The 18,716-nt window shown below is 42.5% G+C and overlaps 1 protein-coding gene across 1 annotated transcript; it reads left to right on the top strand.

The window, feature by feature from the left end:
* The first annotated feature begins 3,638 nt into the window (after window positions 1-3,638).
* Window positions 3,639-18,033, top strand: LOC137886845 (transmembrane protein 164). The gene is made up of 6 exons (XM_068729501.1): window positions 3,639-4,478; window positions 11,270-11,319; window positions 13,382-13,448; window positions 14,882-14,960; window positions 15,663-15,763; window positions 16,473-18,033. Exons 1-6 carry the CDS (start codon window positions 4,041-4,043, stop codon window positions 16,677-16,679), a joined length of 942 nt encoding a protein of 313 aa, XP_068585602.1. The 5' UTR covers window positions 3,639-4,040; the 3' UTR covers window positions 16,680-18,033.
* The last annotated feature ends 683 nt before the right edge of the window (window positions 18,034-18,716 follow it).

Raw genomic sequence — 18,716 nt, forward strand, 5'->3', positions numbered from 1 at the left:
AATGGAGTCCATTTTATTTTTCTGGGCATGAAAGTCATTGTAAAAAGTCTGCCGATGAGACACTTTCCTTATCAAATGACGGCAGGCCCTCAAGCTCCTGCACGGAGGCCTGAATCACCCTGTGTGGAGTCTTCAAGTTCCTTTCTCCCACCTTTTAATATCCCCTTTATACAAATACGTGCCTTAAGAAATGCAACTTTATTGTTCACCTTGATCTATTGGGGCACTTGTCCATCTGTGTCGTAAATAGAAACCAATGGCAACATGGGTCACATGAACCTTGAATTACAATACTTTGTCATAGACTCATGGGATCTTTTCCCTCACATAAATATCACTGTTTGTATTGAAGTCTGCTGGATATTTTTCATAGTACTGTATTTGCATTCTTTCTCATGCATGTTTTTTTTTTTACATATGTATGTATTTTTGCATTATAAAAGAATAGTGAGATGTTTACCTGTTAGGAAAACATATTAGCCAATTTCAGGCGCTCCATTGATAATAATCCTTATGGGTGGACTGGTTTGTATCAGTCTATAGCACACAAAAAAGGTCAAGTAAAGTAGAAGAAACAGAATTTGTAATGTGCATTATTCTGTGTATGTGATAAAGAAGACCTCAATCTATAATTTAAGCCATTAGTTAGAAATATTTGATGGGATGGATGGATTTGATGATTTATTCATGGGGATAGAAATGTTGCTGCATAAGAGGAATGACCCGTATATAACTCACCTGTTTTTCTCTTTGTGAGTCCTCTTTGTGCATTTATCAAATCATGTCCTTTAGAAATAACCTTTTGATATAAAACTTGTCTTATTTATACAATAATATTCAAGACTGGGACCTCATTTCACATTCAGGCTCAGTTTCAGCCACTACAGCATCAGTACAACCAAACCGGAATGCCATGTATTCCCTTACTGTGCATAGTAAAGCACTTTTGGCCACAATTACAAGTGTCATTACAAGAGTCATTTGCTGGACCTGCTTTCAAACAGGCCCTGCACTACTCGTGCTACACACACACACACACACACACGCACACACACACACACACACACACACACACACACACACACACACACACACACACAGCCTTACACTAATGGAACTATATCAGCGTGTGGTTATTTAAAAAAACAAGCATTGGCCAACCAAAGCAGGCACTGTGGGAGAAATTAGATGCCTCTCAAAGATGTTCCACTTCTCCTCTTTTCTCAGTTCGTTCCCCGCACCCTCATTCATTCCACTCTATCTCCCCTGGCTTGTTTGTGAAAGATATTCACCATATTGAAGCAAATCCCAAACCAATTAGAGTGGAAAGTACGTCACTACCCCCTACCATGATGGAAACACAATGCCAAATGAGCATGGAGGAAACCAGCTTGCAAATTAGCTCTCTGTGCACTTTCATATTGGCAAGTACGTATTTTGAAATTCACTTCATTTAGACTTTGTTGTTCTTTAATGAAGTGGTTTCAAAGGAAATATATGGCTCTCATTATAATCTGAATCATACAACCTTCCTATTAATGTGGCCCTTGATCATGTTTGTTCCTAGTTATTAGGACACCATTGGTGTGATAACACTCAGTTACGATTTGGTGTCGTGCATTTGTAAGGACAGTTGAAAAGACTAAAGGACAGCGCGACTACTACTAGTCCTTTTATCACCAACTGCATATTAAGGAGCACTCATTTGGTGAGAATTGACAGTGGGTATGGATTTTATTTGTCTGACAAAATCAGGGCTAATCATTAACTGTTAAAGTACAATACATAACTAAACAAGTTTTTCCTGCTTTGCTTGAATCTATCTTTTTGTCTTCATCATTTCGAACAATGAATTTGTACGAGGGGGGGGGGGGGGGTTATGGCTAATGTTTCAGTGGATATGTAGGTTTAAAATGTGCAGTGCTTGAAGAAAAAGGGAAGTAATGTGAAAATATAATCAGGCCCCCTCTTAACTCACCGACCTGCTCCACCACCACACTCCATCCCGTCGGCTCCGCTTCTCTGATGCCAACCTCCTGTCCCTTCCACCCAGGACCAAGCACCGGACATGGGGTGACAGAGCCTTCTCCGTATCTGCCCCCTCCCTCTGGAACTCTCTCCCCAAACACATCCGAGACTGCACTGAACTTTCCATATTCAAATCCCATATCAAAACCCACCTTTTCAAAACTGCTTTTAATGTGTGACCATTATTGTGTGTTTTATGTTTTTTATAGTGTACAGCTTTTATATATGATGATTTTAATGTAAAGTGTCTTTGAGAAAGCGCTCGATAAATAAAATGTATTATTATTATTATTATTAAAATGTTGTCCTGCTCTTGGGAGAATAATGTCATCTTGCACAGAAAATATCATGCCAATCCTTTCATTTGTTTTCAAGATTAACTGGCCACAGTCAAACAAACCGATGAAGACAGTCACATTTTATCAGTGGTGGAGCTAATTAAAACTATCTTAAAAACTGAGAGTAACTTTATTGTGTAACTCCGTTACCGTATAATTAATTATACCATAATAAAAAGGAACATCTCAAAAAGAATTAGAGGTCACTATCAAAGTCTGACCTCCATGAATCTTCGCAACATTTACCAACAGGAGCTATAGCTGGGAGGGAACGGTATAACACACACTGCTGTCACTCTGTGATCAAAAATACTTTTTATTCATTTGGTCCAAGTGACCGCACCTTAAACCTATTGGAATGCTTGGGGAGCTTACTGTTGCTGCAGACTATGTGTCATGGCATGTGTGAATGCGTGGAGGTTTGATTGTGTCTTTACTATGTAGTGGCAACATCTGGTCATTAAATACTGCTCTGAAATAAGTGTAACTGACTCACGTTAGTTCACTTTATAAATGCAGGTAAGAGTAATGACAGGTTTTCCATGCATAACATGGAATTGAATTACTGTGTTCATCATAGATGTTTCCCCGTGGAGAAGGAAGTTCATTAACACAATAATGAATATTATACAGTTTCTCATTACCCAAACGTGGTTGAAACTAAAGTAATACTCAGCCGGCTGAGGAGCCGTTTTGCTGATGAAGCAATCGAGGTTTAGAATAGAAACATTACCACATCTGCATTTACCGGCAATTTACTTCTCAAGAATATAAGAAGTTTCCGGATATTCATGAACACACCATCTCAAGCGTCACGTGTGTTGGGAGTCCTCCGTGTTTTGAGGTGGTTATTTTAGCCCTCATATTTGACTCTCAGGCAGAGTACCTTGCATGTTGGTTGGGATGATCCCTAAAGTTAAAAAAAAAAGAAAAGTTTACTATTATAAAAAAGGTGCATTTCAAAATACAATAAAAGTTGTAAATACCAGCTGCGAATATCACTAGCGTTAATATACTCAACTTCACGATTTTTTGATTCAATTAAACTGCTTAATTGTACAGTTAACATCAATATCTCAATTGTAATGTGTGCACGTGATTGCAACAGTATGCATTCAGCGAATAAGTAGCGATAGCAATCAGCGAGCATGAAAACTGGTCTCCTATTATGGTTTCTGGATGCAGTACTGTGCAATGAGATTCGTACTAAGCCTGAGAGGGTAAACTCGGGGAATAAAAAAAAAACTACTGTTCCAGTTCAGCAAGGTAGGATTGGTAGCTAAGCTAGCGCCTATCCGGTGTCCGCGCTGTTGCTAACACACGCTAACTCAACCTCCAGCAAGCCGCTGTCCCGCTTGATATGACTAAGAGTACGTAGCCGGCATGACTGCTTGTTCCGCATGATGCCGATGCCAATCTGACTGTCAACGTTAGCTAGCAACTGTGTGAGGGGCGCGAAAGAAGACGGAGCCGGTACCGGTACCACCAAAGCAATAGCAGCTACCGGGTAGTGTTGACTACAGCCCTGCCTCCCGCACTAGCCGAAGTTCCTCATCTGCCCGTCGATACGGTAGTTTTGGCGAATTAGCTAGCTTAAAAACACGCCGAGGCGGTGTGGATACATGTCTGCCTCTCAACCGCGAGACGAGCTACGAAAGGGAAATCTTGCAGTTCATGTTTCGCCAAGAAGTTGGTGTGACGTCTTTTATTCCATCTTGTTCGTCTCTTTTCCAACACGAGAAGAGGAATATGTCCAGATATAACGTATACAGCCTGCTGGACTGGATCTACGGCGGGGTGGACCCGAAGTTCGAGGGCAACGGGGGCCCCGCGTGCGCCGCCTTCCTCGCGCCCCAGCAGCGCGTCAGCGAGAGTCTGGTCATCGTCCTCGTCTCCCTGGTGGAGGTATGCGTGGCGCTCAAGAAGATCAACCTCTCCAAAGAGCTCAAAGTGGTGGGGAAGGACTGCGCGCGGGCGAAGGAGGACAGTCTGGGCAAGAACCTGTTGCTCGTGGCCCTGTGCATGACTTTTGGAGTGGAGGTTGGCTTCAAATTCGCGACCAAGACTGTGATCTATCTGCTGAACCCCTGCCATGTCATGACAATGGTTCAGGTAAGGATGAGTTGTGTGTGTGTGTGTGTGTGTGTGTGTGTGTGTGTGTGTGTGTGTGTGTGTGTGTGTGTGTGTGTGTGTGTGCGCGTGTGTGCGTGCGTGCGTGCGCACAATGAAATGTATCTGAAGACTTTACTTATCTTCCAAACAGACAGTGCTTTATGACTTATATTGCAATGTGTGATTTGACTTTGGCACTAATCAGCTGCTTATTTTGGCTGACCCCGCCCATCTCAGTATAGTGCAACACTGTGGTTGGTATTTTACAATCAGTGTTACCTAAGTGCTTTTTACTTCCTCAAGATGCTTAACATGCTTTTTTAAAAATTTGAACCTTACAGAACTTGAAAGCCAAGCAGTTAAGTAGCAGACATACAGTTTTTTGCTCTTTTTTTAAAATTACCTGGCAATCTGATGTGTGTAAACTTTGCTCAGAGTTTACATTGGGTGTGAATTAGTGATAATCACAATAAACAGCACCATCATCTGATTTGAAAACCATATGATTGTATGTGAATGGGCTTTATGTGTGCTTCACAGGAAGCAATTTGAGTTCTGTTGATACAAACAAGTCTCTGTTGCCATGTGTGTGTGTGTGTGTGTGTGTGTGTGTGTGTGTGTGTATATGTATATGTGTATACATACATACATACATACATACATACATACATACATACATACATACATACACAGCACCTGCATGTTACTCCTCCGCCTCCTGATTGGCCGACCTTCATGGCACATGATTGCCACCCGCGGGTCACGGCAACGGGGTCACTGCCAACTGTGTTTTAACACATAGTTGTTGTCACACACATGAATGATGGAGAACAAAGTAACAGTAACGTGTCTTCCTGATTATTTTACATTCTATGGGGGGGTAGCATGATGAATGACACTGATGAATAACTTGCTGTGATGAGGAATTGACGGATGGCAGCGAAATGGCCTTTGAGTATGAGGACCAAGGTTAAGATAATCCACATTGGGTATTCCTTATGTTTGTTGGCAGTTGAGTGTGATCCAAAGACGACACGGTGCACTGAAAGGAAGGTGGAAGTTGCCGTTTTCTTGTCACATTTCTGTTTTACTTTATGAAACGGGATCACAAAAAGAAAAAGTTGTTTCTATCGACGGGATGGCTCTGCAGGGATTGCCTCTTGGAGTTTATTTGTGAGGGAATAAGGCCGGGGGCGAGCTGGTGGTTGACTTTTTAGTATCAGGAAAACAGGTGGAACATGAAGTGTGTTGTGCATTCTTGCTTTATTGAAGGTGATGTGTGTTGATGGTGCACTGTCAGTGCAGATGAGTTCTCAATGAGAGGGCTGAATACTTGAGATCTTAGTCAGGGTTTTTTTTCCCCAGGAAGCTACTTTGTTTGAATGTATACATGACCCACCAGGTCTTCATCACAGTCTGGGATTAACAATACATGGGTTTGGGTTCATTTCTAATCCTTAAAATCAAAACGTCTCGCGAGGAGTGCAAAGATCCTCAAATCGGCCATTTGTCCATGGCTCCTTTTTAGCGTGTTAATCCAGCAAAAGTGCATACCAGTGACGCGTATATAAATGAGAGCGAGAAGTCCAGAGTTGTGTGTGCATTTTACAGGCTGAAAACTACAGGCTCTTGTAAAGTTCTCACCTTGCCCGGGGAGATGTGCTGAGTCGAGTGTTGCTGTAATCACAAGTTGCCTCAGCTCTTGAGTAATCAAGACATCTACGCCACCCGAGTGTTGACAATACAACCACTTGTCTATGTTGCTGTGCTGCAGCAGGTTACACAGCAGCCATGTCTGCTTGAACGCTTCATCAGCATTGGCTACATTCTACATATTCAGTAGTGTCAATATTATTACTAAATACTTAACACAGCATGCCTCTACTAAGAATATGAATATTGATGGGGAAAGAATCTCACAGCTTTTAATCAACACTGCTGCCCAAATAATGCTTTGTCATGCGTAGAGAGGCTGTGTCAATTGCCATTTGAGATCACACAAATATATATGAAGGAAAAAAAAACACACCAGGTGAGCAAGTGTCTCTCAGATGTGAGAGAGAGAGCGCGCCGCCACTTCGGGTTGAAGAGTTCAGTGTCTGATGCCTGATGAGTCCATGCCTCACATCTGACAACACCAATGTCTGTTATGTTTTCCTCCGCACGAAGCGGGAGCAGTCACACTGCCACGCCGACAGACGTCGGACTGGATATGACGGGGCCTCCATGAACAAACAAATCAAAGCGGCAGATACAGGACATGGTGGGCTTTAGCATGGCTTTGTATGGGTGTAGTTATTACAAAAATATACAGTCTTTCTTCTGAAGTTTAGACTGATAGGTGATCTCGCACCGTGCCAAGATATTTTGGACTTGCACTGTAGTTGTTGTTGTTTTTGGGGGGGGACTATTTTGGTGGAAGGCTAGAGTTGTACAGCAGGATGCTAACACAAGAGCCCTGTTTTGAGGTCCAATACAACTAAAAGCTGGTGTAACATAAGGAAACCTAAACCCGATCTTCACATGCCAGGAATCAGATTTTAGGTGCTACAAAAGGCCACCGTACATAATAATAATCAGGATTAATTCTGCTATCTCTGAATGTTTAAATCTGCCATCACATGCTGCCCAGTACCGTAGATGTTCTTGGACAATGGAGAAGCTAAAGGGAATAGGATTTCCCCTTAGTGTCTATGGAGAGACTCACCACCTCCTACAGGATTCTCCACTCAGCTGGGAGTTCACTTTAAACCACACAGCCCCCTTATCAAGTGAACTCTCCTTCCTTGTAGATCTTGCCAGGGCTCCAGTGTGACTGATCATTTAAACCATGATAGATTCGAGGTAGGCTGATGATAAATACTGCTTCAGGCTCCAGGAAAACTCCTCCCTCCTGGCATTTCAGCAGCAGACATAAGTTAGAGAGGAGGTTAAACTGCTGCTAGTTGGCACACTGCAGCAATGAGCATGAAGACTCTGTGCTTTGTCTTTGAAGTACCATGCTGCTAACAAACTGTGTGCAACATACACTCTGTATCAACATAACGTATACACAGTTACAGTATCAGCATTATCTTTAAATATAGCCACATTTATCAGCTGTAGACATAACACCTTGCAGAGCACATTGTTGACTCAGTCATTCAGACCACGCTGAACGCACTATACTGTATTACTTATTGACTAGACTTGTAAAGAGGAAGTGTGGCTTATCAGTAATGAGTTCTGTCAATCTCTAAGTAGGCCATTGACCTTCTTTTTCAGCGTTTTTTTTTTTTTTTTACTTCAGTGCTTGAAAACAATTATGATACAGTCACAGCTGCGCTTTTACTTTGAAATAGTTCTGCAACACTGCAGAAAATGTTTTGTTCAATTTAAATGGTGTTATACTTGTACTCTAAATGTGTGTGTGTGTGTGTGTGTGTGTGTGTGTGTGTGTGTGTGTGTGTGTGTGTGTGTATATATACTCTATAAAGACTGTGCATTTTCTTCCAATATTTTTCTGAAGTTCTGTGAGATTTCTTGCTTTGGAGACGTCTGGCTTTATGCCTCAGCCTGCTGAACCTCCGGATGCATTTATATTTCATTTGTAAAATTAATTGAGAGAAACGACCATTGTCTTTAATGCTGCGACAACACCGTCAAGGGTGGTTTGTCTCTCATAAACGTGATAATCAATGCAGATAGAATCTGGGCAGGAATGTTTATTGGAGCTGCAGAAGCTCGCTGCAAAAACACTGAAGAATTTGTCTGACCGTTGAAACGGTGACTCCTCTTGAGTCGTTTATTGCTATATAGCAATAAACGACTCAAGAGGAGTACATACATACACACACGTACTTCACTGATGAGGAGAGCTGATGGCAAGACCACAAACCTAATCAACACATAACTGACTCGTTATGGCAATGGGGACACTGAAAGCACACAACAGGAAGTGGGCTGCCCTTTCTAAAGGACTAAGACGCGCACTTTGTGCCAACGCATAACGCATGCCGTAAAGTAACTGTAAGTGTAAACTGCTGGTGCTTCTCACCTGTGAATGAGATTACGATTGTTGGGACAGATCAACCTTACTTCTAGACTGAAGTGGCCTTTTGAAGCACATCGGCTTTCCCAGACATTTTTTGGAATTTTTACCTAGATTTAGCATAGACTCAAATGAATTGGACCAATTCCATGAAGGAATGTTAGTTAGTCAGGGACAGCAGTATGTCAACAGTGACACATGTATTATTAGGACAGTTTAACTGTGGACCATCAAGCACCACCACCCAGACCAGTCTTTATTGACAGAAACTCAGATGAACTTGCTCAGTAATTTGCATGTCAACCATTTTCTTGTGTACAGGGAAGCTGCAGTAGAGGTGATTACACTGCACTGTACTGCTGTCACATACAGAGAAGTATAGTATTGTAATAACTGTGTTCTCATGCAACTGTTTCCATCAACATAATATGTTTTACATGTTGCCTAAATTCCCCTTTAACACCTTATCAGTTGATGTTCATAACTTTGGCTTTGTTGGAGCTAGCTAACAGGTGCTACAATTGGTAGCAGTTGTTGAGCTCTTTAGTGTGAAAGCAGGGGGGGGGTTCTATACTGCAGTAAAAAGTTCCTGTTCAGCAGTGTTCTTATCATTCACCTCACTGTCTGGTTGTCAGGTCAGTCATCAGGGCCTTTTTGGGCCTTTTTAGTAACTCCTGGTCACGGTGCTCCCAGCTTCTAAAACTCAGGCTCTGTTACTCCCTCCCTCCCTTTTTCTCCCCCTCTCTCTTTATCCCTTCAGTCACTGGTTACATGGTGCATTAGTTCCTCCTCTGTTCTCTTTTGTTTATTGTATGCACTTTGAAACTGACACACACACACACACACACACCGCTCTCACCCCCTACACTACTGACACCACTTCCCATGCCTTTAGATGTTCTGCTATGTACATCATTTGAAACGGTGTGTCTCCCACTTTGTCACATTTTACACCCAGTTTGTATTTTCTATTTAATGCTTAACACTTTGGGGTTCCATGTAAGGGAGCGGTTTGTAATTGGTTTAATGGCTCTGACATGAGACAAAGGATCAGTCTCTTCCCGCTTTTACCACAGGCAGCATGAACACACACACACACACACACACACATACGGTAAACAATGGTGGCCGACAATAACCGTCCTCTTCAGGAATTTGCAAGGACCCAGAGTGCACACCTGTCAGCTTTGGCAAACTATATTTATTCATAAAAACAATAATGTCTTGTTTCATTCCTCTGAAATATAAATATGACCATTTAAGGTTAATCTAAAAAAATGCTTTAACTCTGGAACATTTCTACATATATTTTTAAGTGGCGGATTATTAATTTAATGAATCCTGCGTTGTGCTAAGAGCTTCTGTTTGTTACAGATGTTGTGTTCACAGTGCAGGTTAATATGAGTTGATGGGCGAGCTGCAGATCAATAAACTGAGACGTATTTTCCTCTGGCCGGTGGGTAGTTGTACAACAGTTCTCAACTAAATTGCTTTCTTATAATTCTATTTCCAGCCTTTGCCTTCCAGGCAGACCAACTTTTTTTTCTCATGTCAGATGGTGTTTCGAACCAATCCATGTGTGCGGTATCCTCCAGGCCCCCAATGGCACAGCCGCAGAGCATAGATGAGATTCATAACTATGATGACAATCCACACTGTAACCTGTATTCTCATTGGATCAGGAAGCCGACATGTATGCTTTTCAAAAGAGGAAGTGAAGGAATTAGAAACTGATTTTAAACTGTATGAAATGTTAAATTAAGTATCAGTAGCCTTCGCATGGAGCTGTGAATATGTTGTTGTTGGTGTTCTGGTAAATCGTTTGTGGTTCCACTGTAAATTTAACCTGCACTCAAAAGGTTTAAATCTGTAAGTCATTATCATAAAAGCCGGACCAAAATGCATCAGTCCTTTCCCGATACCAGACTGAATTGTCAACTGGAACTCGGTGGAGTGGGCTAATTCAAAGCAGCATCAGTCCGGGAAACAGTCCAGGATTTATACACGTCCGTGGTCATGCCGTTCTCTAACAGAAATGGATTATTTTTCTCTTCCCGGTTCCACGGACAATGAGTTGTGGACTGTTTCAATCGACAGCCCTGATTGAAATCAAGCAATAAAATACATTAACGGGATTGTTTGCGTTGTTATGTCGTGGGACGTATGAGGTACTTATCTGTAGTCAGTGTATTAGATGACGAAACAGATAGTCCACCTAAAAGAAAGGCCGACCTAAAAGTTAAATTGTGTGCAATATTTAGAACATTTGTCACCGCTTCACCTTACCGTCAGACAGCCCTTTCTGGGGAACTGAAGTCGTTATCTGTTCTTTCTTTAAAGCCACAGACCCGACAAAAACAGGAGTTTCTGGTCTACAGCTGCCTCGATGGGTTAGTTAGTTAGTGTTATTGTGTGACTCTGGTGTTTTAAAGAGTTGGGATTCGCCAACACCTGCCAGTTATTTGAATACATTCAAATCCGCCATAACTGTTTGACCAACTTCCTGGGTCCCGTCTGAATTTCTCTCATTCGCAGCAAGAAGCCCTCTGCGGTTGCCGGTGGGGCGCTCTGTTCAAGGCTCTTCCTCCTTATTACATCAATAAAAACTTGTTAAAGCAATCTGTGCGTTTTCTTTACTTACAGCACCGAACGCTAGAAGCTCTTGGAGCATTCAAACTGTTCCACAATGAGTGAGTTTAATGTTATTTCTCATCTCTCTGTCTCTCTGTCTCTCTTTCTCTCTCTGTGCTTTCCTTTACAGATCTTCCTGCTGGCCTGCCCGCCATGTAAAACAGCAATGGTTATATTTAGGTGAGTATATTTACCCCTGGCTCATGCCTGTCTTTGATGTTTTTTGACCAAGTAGATTTGTTCAGTGCTCATTATAAAAAGAGGCCACGACTCGCAGTCATCCACCCTCCACACCAACCGAACAGGTCCCCGTGTGTACTGAATGCAAAATAAATGTTGGGCAGACGGACTCAAATTACACCTGGGTTTTATGGTCGATGATTGTAATTACTCGTGGCGTTTTTATTGTAATGGATTTGTCGGGGTTTATAGTCTCTCTTCTCCACAACAGCTCTAGTCTGGGCAAGTTAATTATTCAGGAGCAATGACAACACAACACAATGTTGGATTTACTCCGAAATAAATACAAGCTGGGTCACGTTGTGTTGCGTGTAGCTCATGGGAGCCACATAGCGAGCAGCTGTGATGAGCGGTAGCGGTTCTATCAAGGCACTGTGTGTTTGAGCAGTTTTAAGAAACAATTTCCAACGAGACAACAAAATACTTAAGTAAATATAATATTTATCCATCTAGTTAAGATGTTCTTTCTCATAGTTTATATATTACTGTATCAGCTTACTGGACGTTTCATGGGTATTTCCCACGAGATATACTTAGGAGGAGATTAACAATTGTAGTTTGTGCAAACATGGTGTTTTGTCTGCACCTGGATAAGACAAGTGCAAAGTATTTGTAGTATAAACCTAAGATTAAAACAAAAAATCTGTGGTTACCTTAGCAACAGCAAGGGTGGTTTAATACAAGGGCAAAACACTCCTTGAGCAGAAGTACAACAGAAGAGTATCTGTTGACAATGCAAACACACAAACTCTGGTTTTAATAGAGAAGTCAGTGAATAAACCGCCTTTCTATCGTGTCAGTAACAATGAAAACCACTTCATAGAGAGGCACATACATAATGTAAATACATTCCACGGCTATGGGAGAATAAATACTGATTTGATTTCAGGATAAGCAGTGTGACTTTAAGAACAAATGTTTCCATCAAAAGCAAAAGCATCAAATCACCAGGATTTTGAGTGGGAGACGTTTGCTGCTGCCTGTTTTCTTTTCTTTTTTCTGGTGATCAAAGCTCAGTTAAAATGTCTAACTGTGACTGTAAAGACTTTCAGAGAGAAGATGAAACAATATTTAACTTTTGCAGTCTGAGCCTCCTCTTCTTGCACAAGTGCAGCTCCAGTTTTTGTGTGAGCGTCAACATGAAATAAAACGGCTTGCACGCCGGGCAAAGGTGGCTCCCGATCAATATTTGCAGTGAATTTGAATTCCAATGAAGCGGATTGTCTTTCCAGACCTTTTAGGAAAGACAATCCGCCCCCTAGAGTGACAGTTGGGCTCAGTTGAACCGACATTCCGGCAGCACTGCTGTTTTCCCAGTGACCTCGGCTGTCACAACAGTTACTCATTTGATGAAAAAAGAGCAGTCGCACGGGACGGACGCAAGGGTCCTGGGCTTCTGCAAGCGGTGGCTCCTGGAATAACTGTTGGTTAAAAGGAAATGTGCAGAGGTTAACCAAACATGCATCACACCCTGGGCTGTGTGTGTGCGCTGAATGGTGAGTGAGACGGAAGCCACTGGAGAACATGTGTTAACATAAAGACTAGATAGTATCTGTATGTCTACTGATTCTGAATGAGTAGCTAGAGGGCCTGATTTGTCAGAATCGTGACAGCTTTGTGTGATTTCTCCATGGATCATGGACATGTAGAGTCTCTGCAACATACTGTACACACAGAGAGAGAGGCTGTGATTGCCTGCACCATCAGTGACCCGCCTTCTCACCATCAGTGACCCGCCTTCTCACCATCAACACTCCCTACTAGGACCCGGCCCGCCAAAGACTGAGAGACAGCTGCTGCTGCTAACGGCATCAGGGAGCACCTAATGCACGCCATCCCCCAGCTGTCCGTCTGAGCTCCCATCGGCTCTAATTCAAACTAATATGTCGATAATGCACTGATGTGTGCAATGTGGAAATTATTGTTAAAATGTTCCTCAGGCAGATGTGATGGAGGACGTGAGGTTTATCGGAGTGTTTGGTTATTCTGTGTGTGTTTTCAGGCTGCAGGTCCACATGCTGAACGGTGCGTTACTGGCTTTAATGTTCCCAGTAGTCAACACTAGACTGGTAAGTCCTCCGCCCTCATCTTCTGTCTCTGGAGTTAGAACGCATAGGTGTCTTGTTCATAATTCATATATTTACTTTTTTTTTTTTTTTTTTATAACATCCCCAATATGAGAGCAAGTTTTATCCCTTAGCTCGATATGTTCTGTGCAATTGTCTCTGCTTCTCAAAAGTGGGACATTTATATGAATGTTTAACAAAATGTAGTTCCTCTACTAGAGCCTGACTCTAAACAATACATTCCAGCATGCATAGGACAAAATGTCAGGCACAAAGTAGGAACTGATCATTAATTAATGATGGAACTGAGCTTTTTTTTTTTGTGACAGAAATCTGAGGCAATCAGTTAAAATCCGGCAGCACTGCCTGCTTTAAAGGCTCTCACTAACAGCTGCAGACGAGGACCAGATGCAGCAGAAAACACGCTAACTTTAAATTGTACGCATTTGCTGGAATTAAATCAAGTTCCGACAGTTTGAACTTCGTCCAATTCTAACGTGACTCCTGTGAAGTGCAACAGCTCCCACTACAGAACCGTTCTTACCAAAGTAACGCTTTTCTGCCGTAACTCTATTTCCCTGTTTGATAAAGGGAAGCGTGCCTTCACAGAACTGTGGAGGTGTGTCATTCAAAATAGTTCTCACTGCAGATCTACCAGAAGTGTGAGGAATAAACAGATCAATTTTAACATTAATAAACTCACCTGAAGAGGCATCGTACCCTCAGTTATACATTATATTCTATTTAAAATGTAAGAAAGTAGCGGTACACATTTATAGAGAACTATTAAATACTTTTATTAATTCCAAAAAATGTAGATTTACCTAATTGTGGGAAAAAAATAATATACTTTATATATTATACCATGAATAATATCTCCAGTTATCTCAGGTCTGTGTGTCTTTAATTTAAAAGGGAGAGGAATCACTAGAGGAGTCCATTGCCTTCCTGTTCATATTGTTCACTAATCACTTCCTGAGGCTGAGGCGCTGATCCCAGGTCTACTGTAAGCTCTCTGCTGTCACCTAGTCACACCCCCTAATGACTCCATTTCACTAGCAGTAGAATAATCATCCCCGAGCTTCAGCTCCTCCATTTTTCTCCCGTCAGAGTCTCGCTTTCAAGCAGCGCTAGCAGCTCATGTGATCAGAGCAAAGTTCAGACCACAGCCGGCTCCGGTTATTACCGCTGGCCTGGGGTCAGTCCGTCAGGTGCACTGCGTGGACAGAGTTCAGAAGTGTCTGCTTAAGTTTTCAGGTCTACAAGTTTAAGACTATCGGCAAATATCATTATGTTATGATACTTTTTCTTAATCTCCTCGTAAAAAAACAAAAACATTATTACCAAGCAATAATGCAAGAAGGGGACTCAGAATGAATGACATTTCGGCTTAATGTGGGTTGTAAAAAATCTAAATAGTTTTATTCTCTCCTCAGCTTCCGTTTGAGAAGGAGATCTACTACATCCAGCACTCCATGCTGTACCTGGTGCCTCTCTACCTTTTCAGGAAAGGAGGTAGGGTGAAAACACCATGACGTCTTTTATCCTCCAATGGATTCCCTTTTTGTTGACGATCTTTGAGTAGCCGTAGAAACCTGCTTTGTGTTTGTCTGCTCAACCGCGTGGGACATCGCTGCCAACGCCGGCCACACGGTTGGCTGTTTATTCAAGGTGCCCTCAGAATCACTCGGTGGCCAATGCTGCAAGACAGAAGGTGTGCTGTTCAGCGACCAGGTGTGTGTGGAAAAGAGTAAAGTTACCTGTAAACAAGAGAAACTACAAACACTTAAGGGCAGGCAGGTCAGATTCCAAAAACTGGCCCACAGGGTTAGGGTTAGTAGATTTAATCGATAAAAGATTCACAGAGGGTGTTGCACCGTAACCAAACCTCTGCATGCGCTGCCTCATATTCTTCATTGTTCTAGTTGAGCTGACATGATCGGTGCACATTAAATGTCTAACTCCTGTAGTGCTCTTAGCAAATGCCAGCAGGAACACAGGACACACGAAAAGCCAGTTTGACTACACATCCTGTTACTGGCTGCGCGACAGGCTGCAGGTTGACTCAACCAACTTGTTGCTAATGCACCAGCACAGGGAAGTGGAGGGTTTCAGGTGGCCGGCGTTGCCACGAGAAGATGCAATTCTATGCGCTCGCTGTGCCTTGAACCCACAAACCGGATCACGTGTTTTACTGAGCCGTTTCTCTCTCTGCAGGTGTGTACAAGCCTGAGCCTCTGGGGGACATGTGGTGGGCGCTGCTCTCCACCGGCATCCTGTTCCTCTACCACTTCCTCTTCCTGCAGGTCCTCGGCTTGGTAAGACGGAGCCCTCTGCTGGCTGTTACGTGATACTTCACTGTGCAGAGCACACGAGAGTAGCAATCGCTGCTCCTTCACTTGTGACATCGGCTTCATGTAGAGGAAGAAGGATAAGTCGTTTCTTACAGACGTTTACAGATGCTTACAGACATATAAATGCATACAGTCATGTGCATTTGAGCACATACACACAGATGCATATTCATGTAAGACTTTATTTAAACAAATGGTGTCATTTAGACCTCAGTATCCTAGAATAAACAAACTGTTTAAAAGGAAGACTTCACCCACATGCGTGGTAGTACTTAGCTGTCATGACAGCAAAGACCAAACTCTAAATCTGAAAAGCGTCACAACTTCAGTATTTACTGCTGTGCTACTGCATTGGTTTGCATTTTCATTTACTTTTCCCCACCCCCTGCAGATATCAAACTATAATGAAAATCTATAGATGTCCAAATAAATTTGAGATCAGCAGTCAAAGCAAACTATGCAGTGAGATAATGAGCTGTGGAGGCTTTACATGCCATGAACTCATCCTTCAGTAAATGTAATGATAGTTGGAGCACAAATCAATGATAACATTTTTGGCCATTAGCCAAAAACCTCATTATCTAACTGAGTAGTACTTATTGTTCCAATTTCTATCAGCGTCACATTAAGGCTCACGCTTTTTCAACCTGTCCGTCTCCGTCCCCCCCTCCAGGCGACTGAGGTCAACCTGAACAACATGCTGTGCCCGGCCGTGTCCGACCCCTTTTACGGGCCTTGGTACCGGGTGTGGGCAACGGGCCACCAGACCCTGCTGACCCTGGTCCACGGGAAGGTCCTCACGCTCCTCTCGCAGCACACAGGCTCGACCTGGCGCTGCCTGCTGGACGCGCTCCGACTGCGCAGCAAGAAAGTTGACTGAATGTCCGCGAGGACGCACACAGAACTAGCCTTTCATTCTAAATGCCTGCTCTTATGGAGATTTTTTTCTTTTTTTAAAACAACATTTTAATGCATCTTTTTAAGACTTACCATCTGTTTTAATGAAAGAAGTGAGCATTTGAGGGGCCAGTGAATCAATGTGTCATTATTTTTGTGTCGTCGTTGGCTTGCATACTTACTTGCATGCACAAACATGAGGGGCGTTTTAAGGCTGGTAGTTAGCTTTGTGCAGTTGAGCGGATTTAGCCTCTTCTTTTTTTCTCTTTTTTTTGGGGGGGGAGTACAATTTCCGAAAACAACGTAAGTGAATTCGGGGGAAACTTCTCAAGCTGCCTTTTTGTAAATGTAAAGTTTTAAGGATGGGAAATGGGAGTCACCCGAAATGTCGATACTGACCTGCAGTTGTGACACTTAGTTCTGTACGTAGTTATGCTAGGTCATATGTTAGTGGGTAAAGCTGCCATTTCTTGTCTCATGTGCGTTTTGAAACTGATTTTGAATGTGCGAGCTGTTGTTAAAAGTTGCCTGTTTATCGTCGGAGGATTTTTATTTGTCATGTTAGGATCACCTCTGTGTTGTCATGACTGAAAATACAAAGTTATTTATGGCGCCCCTCTGTTCCCCTTTTACTCCACACATGTACAGGGTATGAAAGCAATTTCTAGTGGCCTCCTGTGCGTTTCTGTCTCCAGCCTGTTCAGATCATTCCAGTTGAGATAATCAGGGGACACGAGGATGTAGTACGTGCTGAGAGTCTAAGTGATGAATGAGGGTTCATGGATCTACACTGGGGTGTATTTTTTAACTCTGCCGAGGGAGGTTATGTTTTTGTGTTTTGTTACGATACTGGACCATATTTTAGTTGGGTATAAATTTCAGTTGTTGGGATGAATGTGACGTTTGCCAAGACGAAGAGGATCTTGACAACATACGTATCTGAGCTGGAGTCATGCATCATGACACTTGACTTGAATGTGTTGCTTGATTTTACAAGACATCCTGAATTCTCTCCACTGCTACAACTGCGTGACAGTGAGTCACAGGCTCAGTTTAATAAAAGAAAATTTAAAATGGATGATCTGCATGAGGTCACTCTGGGTCAACTAGTTGACGACCCATTCGAAAGAAAGTATTAACCAGCATTGGAATATTTAAGTCATGGTATATATCATTTCAAGTGTGTGGGGTGTTTGTATTACTGTAGCATATACTGTATTTCACTGTAAAAAAAAAAAAAAGGGAAAAAACTTTTGTATTTCTATTGGTTCCAGTGTATGTGCTGTATTGACAATAAAAGTGGTTTCAGTTAACCAAAGTTCTCATTGTGTATGTTTGGATTTAATTTTTTTTAATCTAACCATGTCCAGGATGTCACAAAGCAGCACTTTGACTGACGTGAGCTTCAAAGAGTTTTCACCGGCCCTGAAGCCTCACGTCAATACACATAATGGAGAAGAGGTCGATCTAAAACCACGCCAGTGGCTGCAAAGAGGTTTCAAGGTGAGAGAGGACTAAGAGTTGAAAATGTGTTCCAAGTATGCTGCTCTTCTCCTAAAGCGGTCGTGGCAGATGCAGAAACACACACGGCACAGGGACATCTGAGGGATAAAATTAACTTGATTCACACGGTTTCATAGTTATTTGAGAGTAGATGAAAGGCAGCATCGTAACTTACTCGGTCAACATAACCACTGCACTAACAGCTGGCGTAACACAACATGTAACACAAACGGGAGAGGACTGGTGAAATGAAGCGAGTTAAATGGGAATTGAAAGTGGACTTTAAAACAGCAGTTTGAAGTCCACTCGGTACTGTTTATTCAGACAGACTCAGCAGAGAAAGTAAAGCGCTGGTTAGAGTTGATCTCAGGCCAGTACTGGGTTTATGTGTGCTTTCCATGCAGGAAGCAGACTGAACCAGTCAACTATCTCTGAGCACTTGGCCCTGAATATCATGTAACCGGCAGCAATGTATTTTCAGACTTCTCCTGACTTGGTGCTGAGCGCTTTCGGTGGA

Source organism: Cebidichthys violaceus, unplaced genomic scaffold (genome assembly GCF_023349555.1).
Source record: "Cebidichthys violaceus isolate CVI_PGR_0920_01 unplaced genomic scaffold, fCebVio1.0.p SCAF_46, whole genome shotgun sequence".
In the NCBI taxonomy this organism is placed as follows: Eukaryota; Metazoa; Chordata; class Actinopteri; order Perciformes; family Stichaeidae; genus Cebidichthys; species Cebidichthys violaceus.